This window comes from Fragaria vesca, linkage group LG1, assembly GCF_000184155.1.
Source record: "Fragaria vesca subsp. vesca linkage group LG1, FraVesHawaii_1.0, whole genome shotgun sequence".
NCBI lineage: Eukaryota > Viridiplantae > Streptophyta > Magnoliopsida > Rosales > Rosaceae > Fragaria > Fragaria vesca.
Window position 1 is genome coordinate 2,915,935 of NC_020491.1, and position 10,969 is coordinate 2,926,903.

Sequence of the window (10,969 nt, forward strand, 5' to 3'; positions counted from 1 at the left end):
ATGTTCTTCCTCCGAATCCACTCAGTGGACACCAACCACCCCGTCAGCCTCGAAGACGCCGAGTTCACCACCATCTCCGCCGCCAAGTCCCCCGCCGCCGCCGCGCAATCAAGCCCTAGGTTCAGCGAGCGGCGAGGAATCGCGCATCTGTTCCGAAGAAGAAGAGGAACCTCGTCGTCGTTGCCGAGCCACGGCGCCGCTGAGTCCTCTCTCCTCTTCGTCGTCGCCGTCCCGAACTATCTCTCCTTCAACGACTTCATCCGCTTCTGCGAGTCGCGCCTCGACCATGTCGCCGAGCTCGTCTTCATCAGGTAGCGTTTTCTTGTTGCTTCTCTGAGAGAATCTGAACCTTTTGGAGTTTTGGAATTGAAATTAAGCTCGATGAATGCGTTTTTGTTTGAAATTAGGGTTTTATTGATATACGTGGCTGTATTTGCCTCACAATGGAGTAGGTAGACTAACTTAGTGTGTGTTTAATTGGATTAGGAACGATGCGATTGAAGATCGGTACAGTGTTGTGATAAGGCTTATGAATGAGTTGAAGGCAGATGAATTTTATGGCAGTTTTAATGGGAAGAAGTATTCGCCTGGCGAGGTTCGATGAGTCTTTGCTCTCACTAGTCTGTTGTTTATATATTGTTCATCTTGAGCTCATGTGTTCTGATTTTGAATGATATATGTGTTTTTCTTCAGGCTGAGGTGTGCCATATATTGTTTCTGACTTCAGTGGACTACACAGATTCAGCGCAAATAGCTGGGACGCCTCCAGAGGAAAAATGCACCGAATTGCCTAGTTGCCCTGTTTGCCTTGGTACGTCACGGTTTTGTTTGTTCTTCCCCTTTGATAAAGATGAGTTATACTTGTTTTTGTTCATTTCTTGAGTAGTGAAATACTGTTGTGCCCGAACTGATGATATTGTATTTTGTTTAAAATGTTAGAGCGACTGGACGCAGACAGTAGTGGAATAGCAACTACACTATGCGACCATTCATTTCCATGTCCTTGTATCTCGAAATGGACTTACTTATCATGCCAGGTGAGCTGGTTCTCTATTTCAGAAATACTTCATATGTGTGTAGAATTATTTAGTTCTTAGTTGGTTGAGAGAATTTTTGGCTGCATAATTTATGTTTCTATCATGTCTTGGATGTACTGTTATATGTTATTAGTTGACTTTCTAGACCTTGCAGATTGTTGAAATTTTTTCACTATCCAAATGTGATGTTGGTAGGTTAGACAGTCCGCGTTGTTAGTATACATCAAAAGCAGCATTTCTTACCACTCTTTTAGGAGTTTTGAAACCCCTAAGATTTTCAAAACAAGCACCTGTGCTAACATCCTTTCTGGCAATTCTTGGTAAAAAGAAAGACATGTATAGTTGTCCCAATATCCTGGACAAATTAGAATGAAACAGTTCTATACAAGGGTATGGTATTAGGATTTGAAATGTCAGCTCCTACTTTTCTTAAATTGGCATTGGCTCCTGAGTTCTCTAACATGGATTTTGCCTTAGGGTGTTTGATTATCCTATTAAGTTGAAGAAAGTGCTAATATATTTGTCACCAGGTTTGCCGATTGTGTCAACAGCAGGATAACAATCCAGCTTGCTCTGTCTGTGGAATAATGGAGAATCCTTGGGTTTGTGTAATATGTGGTTTTGTAGGGTGTGGAAGGTAAAGATGCTGTAGTTTTTTTTACTTTTTATTATTCTTACTTTGATATCTTTGGTCCTCTAAAGAATAAAGCAATATAGTTTAAATATTTTCTGTATTTGACCAGTAGAGTAATTGATACTTATTTTTTCTTCAATAAAGATATAATGAAGGCAAACACGCTGTTAGGCACTATGAGGATACAAAGCACTGCTATTCTCTTGACTTGAATAGCCAGCAGATCTGGGATTATGTTGGTGATGCTTATGTTCACCGCCTGAACCAATCAAAAATTGATGGCAAGCTAGGAACTGATGTCAATTCTCACTGTAGAGCGTTGGGAGGAGATTGTGAAAGTTGTGAATGTAGTGAGGATTCTGGAATTAGTGGAGCCCTCTATAGTAGCAAAGTTGAAACTGTACGTATTTCCTTCAAAAAGGATTCTTCTGAACCAATAATTTTCTATTTTTTATGTTTAAATTACTAGATGTGAGCGTTTTGAGGTTACAGTTATCTAACTCCATTTTTATTAGTTAAGGCACTCTATGTTCTTAATTTCACTCTAGCTGGTATTATTCATATTTTTCAGTGACTTATGGATATTATATTGCATTTGACAACAGATTGTGGATGAGTATAATCGACTTCTTGCAAGCCAGCTTGAGACTCAAAGACAGGTAGGGTTTCTTCCCTGTACATAACCCGTTCCTTCTGTTCCTATTTTCCTCCACAAATGTGGCTGTTGGTGAATAACAAGTATACATTATCATTTAAGAATATGATATATATATTTTTTTAGATGCATACAAGTGCTGTTACATCATTAACATGGTTTAATTTTGTGTTTTCTTTTTTGGTCATTGAATTCAGTACTATGAAAATCTACTGATGGAGGCCAAAAGTAAAACTGAAAATTCAATGTCAGAAGCAGTGGAGAAGGCTATAAATTTAAAGATACAGGATATTCAAAGTAAATTGGAGAAGTCTCGTGAGGAAAAAAAAGCTGTTGAATATGTGAGTGTTATTGGCTCATTTGGAAATTATTTCAACTTCCAGTGTTTTTCATAACTTTTTCTGACTGTTTATTATATGTGATGTATTATGTTGCACCTGTTTTTATGGATTTTTTTGTGTTCTTAGGTCCACCAAACTCTCATCGAGGAGCAACAAACCTTGAGTGCAAAATATAAGGAAACTGAAGAGAGGTACATAATCTCCTGGTCTCCTCAATCGATAAATGTGCATCTGTCATAGTTGGAATTATGGTCTAAGATATGCCATATGGGGGTGATAACTTGTGTATATGACTGAAATGGTCTCCTTAATTAGTCTATTCATTTCTTCTTATGTGCCAGCCATTGGTAAAACATCAGGACTGGAGTCCTTTTTGAATATTATAGTGCTTATATTGACCAGACAGAAATTGTGGTTCTTATATAGCCTGAAATATTTCTCCCCCTTAGTGTTGAATATTAAACTTCTTGTTCTTTTAGGGAAGCTATGACAATGAGGTTAAGAGACGAGAAGATACTTGATCTGGAAGAACAGGTATACACTAAGTTTCTGGTTGTGCGCTTATTCTATAAATGTCGGCTTCTTAACACGTTTAATTAATGTTGGTCACAGATTAGAGATCTTACTGTCTATATTGGAGCCCAGAAAACACTGAATGGCATGACAAACTCCGATGACATCAAAGGGGGAACACTCCTACCTGTACCATCTAAGCAGCCTTCTTCGGCCAAGAATAGGAAAACAAAATCTAGCAGAAGACGGAATTAAATAGTTTTAGGACAGCTTTTAGATCATGAAGTACTTTAGCATTCAATGAGAGTCTTCTTAATTTACAGATATGACCTAAACAATGTTGGCGTTCAAAAGTTTTTGTTGGGGTTCCCCATTCGTCGACTAATTTTAGGCAATGGACTAGATTTCTACAGTAGTAGAAACTTACTACAGGCAAGAACTAGTTTGTTTTTCATGGAGGTTTACATGTATATTGAAATGGTGCTATTAGCAACATGTTGTGTAAACATTCAACGTCACTTTAAACTTAGCATCCATGAATGTACAATTCTTCATAATTTCCGGTCGGTTTCGCCTATCGATATCTGGAAACTCAATCGTCATTTGGTGAGAACCCAAGTGTGGCCTCACACAGTTGCTTGTCAACCAAGCTGAACCCATCTCATCTGAACCTGTAAACCTTTGAATTTGATAAGATAACGGAATGCTAAGTTTATGTGACAAAAGAAGCACATTTAAGTGAAAAACATAACAGAATTTTATTTATACCATCATTGAAAAAAAAAACCCATAATTTGTTTCTTGTATGGCTCAAGCTCTTTATGCAAGTTCAGCAACTCTTGAATGAGTTACATGAGTAAGTTGAGAATCATAACCATCCCAAGCACTTTGATCAACTAATTCACCACCAATCCAATTGGTGGGAATAACCCTAATGATATTCCACACTCCAATAAAAGGATTTGGCCAATACATGCACCCTTGATGGTGTCCATAACCATAAGCACCTCCACAATTATAGCAAATAAACTGATCAAGCCCGAAAGCAAGATCGTCGCGAGGAAGCCATCTCCACAATCCATGCCTGTTCCTTTTAACTTCGGGACGAGCCCTCATTACCTCCACCTGCTTATCTTTCAGTTCATGAAACTTGTTCTCCTGTTTATGCAAGACATCCACAACAGAATCATCTGATTTAAAAGTAATGAATCCGAAACCTTTCGGTGTGTTGCTGTCCTTGAAATGTATTATGACTCCATCCTCAATTGCACCAAACTCAGCAAAATAGTCTTTGAATTCATCTTCGGTTAGATCACGAGGTAAACCCCCTACAAAAATCTTTCTAGGGATGTAACCTTGATGTTGATCATGGTGCTCTTTTTGATTGATTTGTTGAACATGTTGCCCTTCTTGATTAAATTGTTTTCTCTGGCGTTTTGGTTCCGACGGTCTTACATCGATCTGCAATATCAAAATTCAAAAATCCATATTGAATTTTCACAAAATACTTGTCACAAAATAAGGTAGAATTTGTAAGTAATTTTCAGGTGTTTTTACTGACCGTATACAACCCGAAAGTAAAAAAGTTTCTTTCAAAAAAATCTAGGTTGTTTGATAATGACTTGATTAGTTGATTACATGTAATAATGACAATCAATGAGAGATTTTAGTAATCTGCAAGCAACCCGAAAGAATGTCTTGAAAGTTTTTCCAATGGCAACCAAATCTATTTACTTGAAAGAGCTTGAAAATCAATGAAATATGCAAAATCCTTGACTTAAAAGATCTTAAGGATTTGTAAGTAATCAATCTGCAATCTTTCAATGGTTATTAGCTGCTTCTCTTTTTAAATCTTTCAATACGAGCTTGAAAATTGAAACTTTGTTTTCTTTCGAGTTCGTTTGCAGTCAATAAAATCTTTTCACAAAAATTATTAAATAAAATCATTCGAAACATAACACAAAAATCTATGAAATTTAACATACGAGTAACTTTGAACTAACCTTTTCACCACAGATTGAGTGACTTTCTTCTAACACACTCTTAGCCACAGACGCTTCAACGAAGGTAACAAAACCAAACTCTCTAGGTTGACGAGTGATCTTATCCAGGACGATCACACACTCTTCTACAATCCCATATCTGCTAAAGTGTTCCTCCAAGATATCTTCATCAACCTCCCTCGTTATCCCACCCACGAATATCTTCCTATCTTGCTTTGCGTCCATGGCAACCAACTCCAAACCTATGAAACCAAACTCTTTTCTTTTTCTTCTGCTTTGGACAGTTCTCTAATTTTTCTAACGATGGTCTTTTGTATTTGCTATATATAGAATCATAGATAGCTTATAAAGATTCATGTATTAATAGGATTTCCTAATTCTTATACAACAAGGTTACAAGTTTTATGGACAAAATCGTAAATAAAAGGGTTTAAAGAGAAGAAAGAATAAAAAAAAATTATATGAATAAATGCACAGCCCAAAACCCAAAACCTCTCGCGCCATTTAGTTCCAGTCTTTTTCTCTCTACACCTGAAAAATGCACCAAAACGGCGTCGTAGTGCTAGATAACGGCGGCGGCCTTATCAAAGCCGGGCACGGCGGCGAGCGCGACCCGTCCGCCGTAATCCCCAACTGCGTCTACCGCCCTCTCTCCTCCAAAAAATGGGTCACCCCATCCCCGACCGAGCCCATGGACCTGACCTCCGCCGCCGTCCGCCGCCCCATCGACCGCGGCTACCTAATCAACCCTGACCTCCAGCGCGAGATCTGGGCCCACCTCTTCACCCAAGTCCTCCGGGTCAACCCGGCCCAATCCTCCCTCCTCCTAACCGAGCCCCTCTTCACTCTCCCCTCCATCCAACGCGCCACCGACGAGCTCGTCTTCGAGGACTTCAACTTCGCCGCGCTTTACGTGGCCCACTCGCCCTCCCTGGCCCACCTCTACGAGGCCAGCCGCCGGCCCATCACGGCCCAATGCAGCCTCGTCGTCGATTGCGGGTTCTCGTTCACGCACGCCGTCCCGGTGTTCCAGAACTTCCCGATCAACTACGCCGCGAAGAGGATTGACCTCGGCGGAAAGGCGTTGACTAATTACCTCAAGGAGCTCGTTTCGTACCGGTCCGTGAATGTTATGGACGAAACGTTTCTTATTGATGATGTGAAGGAGAAGCTCTGCTTCGTCTCCATGAATGTTCCTCGTGACCTACAGATAGCCAAGTAATGTGCCATTTTAAGGGTTTAAGGTTTAAGGTTTAGGGTTTACGATACGATTTGTTTTGATTTTGGTGTGTTGGTGGTTGAATTGGAGGTGATTTTGGTTTTGGGTTGTGTAGGAAGCATGGGAAGGAGAATGCTTTCAGGTGCACATATGTGTTGCCTGATGGGGTTACGCATACGCAAGGGTATGTTAAAGACCCTGAAGAGGCAAAGAGGTACTTGGCCGTCGGAGACGGTGATTCGGTTGAAGAAGTGGCCAAGAAGATGGATGTGGATAGGGGTGAAGTTGCGGATAAGTTGGAGGAGCGAAAGAAGATTGATTTGAGCAAGAATGTAAGTGTGCTGTCATTCGTGTTTTTTGAACTAGAGCATTGTTTGTGTTGGTTTGTCTATTTTTTGAGCTGTTTGGTGTTTTGTGTAGGAATTTGACTTGACAAATGAAAGGTTCCTTGTGCCGGAGATGATTTTCCATCCTGCTGATTTGGGTTTGTGTTATATTTCGCTCTCTTTCTTTCCAAGCATTTGAATTTTTTGGTTAGCTGTTATAAATGAATCTGTTGTTGCAGGGATGAATCAGGCTGGACTAGCAGAATGCATTGTTCGAGCTGTCAGTTCATGTCATCCTCATCTTCAACCTGTACTCTATGAAAGGTGTGAGCTGAAAAACTTTGCATTTTTTTTTTGTTTAGGTAGAATTCATTCTCGATACTGATTAATGTGACTGAATTTTGTCGCCAGCATCATTTTAACTGGCGGAAGCACATTGTTTCCTCGACTTGCTGATAGACTGTAAGCACTGATCTCCTTTCCATTTAAGTTTATAGGAGTTAATACTAAAGCATACATTTGGACTTATCGTTGTATTGATATTATAGAGAGAGGGAGCTGCGGCCTCTTGTTCCTGATGAGTATCAAGTGAAGATAACTCCCCAAGAAGAGTACGTTTCCTTCTAACTCATAACACTACTCATGTACCTACTTCCATTTTATTGAAGTTTTGCCATGTTTACTCCAGCCCCATACTAGGTGTTTGGCGAGGGGGGTCAATTTTGGCATCAAGTCCTGATTTTGAAGCAATGTGTGTCACCAAGGCTGAGTATGAGGAGCTTGGATCTGCTCGTTGTCGCAAGAGATTCTTTTAATGGGTACTGGCAGTTTTGGGGGGTTTGTTATCTGAATGGCCTTATCCGCTTGTCATATTACTTGAGAAGATGAAATTAGGGACCAAGTAGTTTTGGGACTTGGACACTTTTCTGAATCTTCAGGAAGCCCGTGATTGAAAATTCAGCCAAGTAGCATGTACAACACGTCTGTTGTCACCAATGAAGAAACTTGCTTGTGAAATGGTAGCCTGATTACCTTGTTATACTTATCAATATGATTATGAAATGCTTCGTCCTGCCTTCCCTCGTCCCTTTTTGGTAGACATCCCCGGGGAGATCTGAGTTTCTAGTTTCTACCCCTGATTGACATGGGAACACTGCCTATATAGCCAGAGCCCTGCCCTTATGACCAGAAAATTTGTTTACGTGGAGTGTGCAAATTCAGGAAAAAGTTTCTCAAGACTAGATCTGCATTACAGCGTGTTCTTAGTCATTAAGTGGGTGTTCGTTCCATACTTCCATTACAGCATGGACACATTTTGTACATTCACTCCTGTCAATTCACTTTGAGCAATGTTGATTTTCAATCCATCGCAGTCGTTGTAGGGATAAGGGAAAGGGAGATGCTTTAAACTCGTTGGAAGCTTATTCACATTTGGTGGGTGCTACGAGTGTGTTTGTAGTTTTTTTTTTTTTTTGTTTTGTGAAGTGCAGTAGTTACTGTTAGTTAAACGATTCCATCCCCTTTTGTAGGTCAGTGATATCACTGACATGTAAGTGATGAATGTAGTGTTTTCAGATACTATGTACTAAAGCAAAAAATTGGTAAAACCAGGAGAACAAGCTTGCCCACGCGCGGGAGATAGAAAATTCCAGATACTGTAAGGACCATATACGTCTAATCCTTGTCTAAATCCGGAAGGACTACTAAACCTAATAGGGCTAGGGTGATTAGATTTTCTAGTCCCATTAGGTTTTCACTAGCTATACTCTATATACGTCTAATTCTGTGTGAACAAAAAAAAAAAAAAAATTCTACAAACACCAAACCATGGCGCTCGAAGATAACTGGGTATTGGTCGAAGACATCGACATGGAAGAAGGGCACAAGGAACCATCCACAGTCGATCACCAGATATACGATGGCGACCAAAGCATGCATGAAGAGAGTGCATGGATACATAATCAACTTGAACCTGTGTTTGGTCCCATAAGCAGGGATGACATCTTCAGGTTTTTGCAGATGCACCATTCGCAGAAATTGTATACAAGTACTATTCCCTTTATTGCTATGTATCGAAAAGAGGAGTGCCTTGGCTTATTGAAAGATCCTGAGCAACCTGAAGAAGAAAACTTAGTGTGGCACAAGGTACTTTGGCGCGTTCAGGAGTTGCACAGAAAGTGGCTGCTGTTTCAGAATCAGAAAAGGGCTTTGCAAATTCACTACAATAAGCTCTTTGAGGAAGTGTCTCGACGAGGATTCACGCATGATGAGACTCCACGGCTTTTTGAATCAATTATGAAGTCACTCGTGGCTGCAGAGACTGAGAGAGAGGTGGAGGATGTCAACACCAAGTTTAACTTGCGCTTCCCTGCAGGTGAGGGTCAGGCTGCTATTGATATCAGTAGTGATCCTGATGTGAGGAAGTATGTCCGGTGCAACTACTTTGATTTCGCTGAGGTATCAGTCTCGAGCATCAAACCTGGTTTGAATATGGATTGTCAAAGAAAGCCATTGAATGATTTGAGGATGCACAATGGTTACTTGTCCAAAAGGCCGAGGAGGAGAATCATGTTCAAGTTACTATCAAGCTGCCCGAAGAACGTCTGAACAAGTTGATAAGCGACTTAAGCAACTACTATCTTAGTAAATCTAATGAGCAGTGCAAGTTAATGTTGCAAGACGCCCTTTGCAGTTTCTTCTGCCTTCAATGGAGAAAGAAGCAAGATCCTTGTTGGTGAGTAGAGCGAAAAACTGGTTACTTATGCAGTGTGGAAAGGCTTTGTGGAATAGAGTCTCTAAGGCACCGCCATATAAACGGAACCAAACTGCACCACCTAGGGTCTTGGCTTGCTGTTGGGGTCCTGGGGACCCTGCAACCACTTTGGTCATGTTGGATTCATGTGGGGAGCTGCTAGATGTGCTTTGCATAGGGACTCTCAGATGGGAGAATCTCACCTGGACCCCATTCTTTGATGAACCTACTAGTATGCGTATGAAGCATGATGATCAGCGTATTCTGAAGTTCATGAATGATCACCATCTGATATTGCTATAATAGGAGCAACTAATGTGTCTTGTTCTTTGCTGAGAGAACAACTTTTGGGCATCGCATCATATCAGAGACCTGTAACAATAAGGCGCCTAAGAGTTGTATATGGGGATGAAACTTTGGCTTGCCTGTATGAAAATTCTCAGATATCGGTTGATCAGCTACCTGGACAGTCAGGCATAGTCAGGCGGGCTGTGGCTCTTGGCCGTTATCTTCAAAATCCACTTGCAATGGTTGCCACACTTTGCGACCAGGAAGAGAAATCTTATCTTGGAAACCACTCACTTCTCCTTTTGATAACTTCCTCACCTTGGATGAGAAGTACGCGATGATTGAACAGGTCATGGTAGATGTTACAAACCAGGTTGGCCTTGACATAAATTTGGCTACAACCCATGAATGGTTATTTGCACCTTTGCAATTCATATCTGGACTTGGACCTATTAAGGCAGCATCTCTGCAGCAGTCATTGGTACGCAGTGGTAAAATACTTGCTCGAAGGGAGTTGGCTACATTGCATGGGCTTGGTACAAGTGCATATCTGAATGCAGTTGGTTTCTTGTATATTAAGCAGCATGGGTTGACTGACAGCCGAACTAGCAACACCTTTAGCACTCTGTTGGATGGTACAAGAATCCATCCAGAATCCTATTTGCTTGCACAAGAAATGGTTAAAGATGTTTATGATGATAAGGATGCAATGGAGCTGCAGCGCATTACCGATCAACCTAGTTACCTTGAGAAGCTTGACATTGAAGCATATGCTAAAAGCAAAAGACTTGAGAATAAGATGCAAACATTGTGTGGTATCAGGAGGGAATTAATACAGGGGTTCCAGGATGTGCGTCAAAACTACGAAGAACTAAATGAAGATGAACAGTTCTATACGATGACAGGTGAAACTTGCGACACACTCTCTGAAGGAAGCATTGTGCAGGCGATAGTCCGCAGGGCTCTTCCGAAAGTGACAATCTGTACTGTGGGAGCTGGATTGACATGTAAGCTTAGGAGAGAAGACTTTAAGGATCATGGGAGGGAAATTTCAGACTTGTCTCAAGTTATGAAGGTGGGTGACATTATCACTTGCAAAATCAAGCGCCTTTTCAAGAAGGAAGTGATTGCAAAACTATGTAGTCTGTAGAGAGTGAGATGAGCAGATAGAACGTCTTGATCACTTATTAGCCAATAATTA

General features: G+C 40.8%; 3 protein-coding genes and 1 pseudogene across 3 annotated transcripts; 3 read left to right on the forward strand and 1 right to left on the reverse strand.

The window, feature by feature from the left end:
* Positions 1-3,616, forward strand: LOC101312375 (BRCA1-associated protein-like). The gene is made up of 11 exons (XM_004287240.1): positions 1-311; positions 487-595; positions 694-811; positions 940-1,037; positions 1,568-1,674; positions 1,816-2,071; positions 2,277-2,330; positions 2,524-2,667; positions 2,794-2,858; positions 3,147-3,201; positions 3,280-3,616. Exons 1-11 carry the CDS (start codon positions 1-3, stop codon positions 3,433-3,435), a joined length of 1,473 nt encoding a protein of 490 aa, XP_004287288.1. The 3' UTR covers positions 3,436-3,616.
* Positions 3,617-3,999: 383 nt separating this feature from the next.
* On the reverse strand, positions 4,000-5,408 carry LOC101292936 (RNA-binding protein Musashi homolog 2-like). Its single transcript, XM_004288740.1, has 2 exons — positions 5,184-5,408; positions 4,000-4,641 (listed from the first exon to the last, which is right to left on the reverse strand). The coding sequence occupies exons 1-2, from the start codon at positions 5,406-5,408 to the stop codon at positions 4,000-4,002; spliced, it is 867 nt and encodes a 288-aa protein (XP_004288788.1).
* A 313-nt stretch (positions 5,409-5,721) lies between these two features.
* On the forward strand, positions 5,722-7,543 carry LOC101312664 (actin-related protein 6-like). Its single transcript, XM_004287241.1, is given in 7 exon segments — positions 5,722-6,408; positions 6,531-6,734; positions 6,823-6,886; positions 6,968-7,052; positions 7,140-7,190; positions 7,277-7,339; positions 7,417-7,543. Coding segments are annotated over 7 exon segments (1,281 nt in total).
* A 1,012-nt stretch (positions 7,544-8,555) lies between these two features.
* Positions 8,556-10,918, forward strand: LOC101293236 (annotated as a pseudogene).
* The last annotated feature ends 51 nt before the right edge of the window (positions 10,919-10,969 follow it).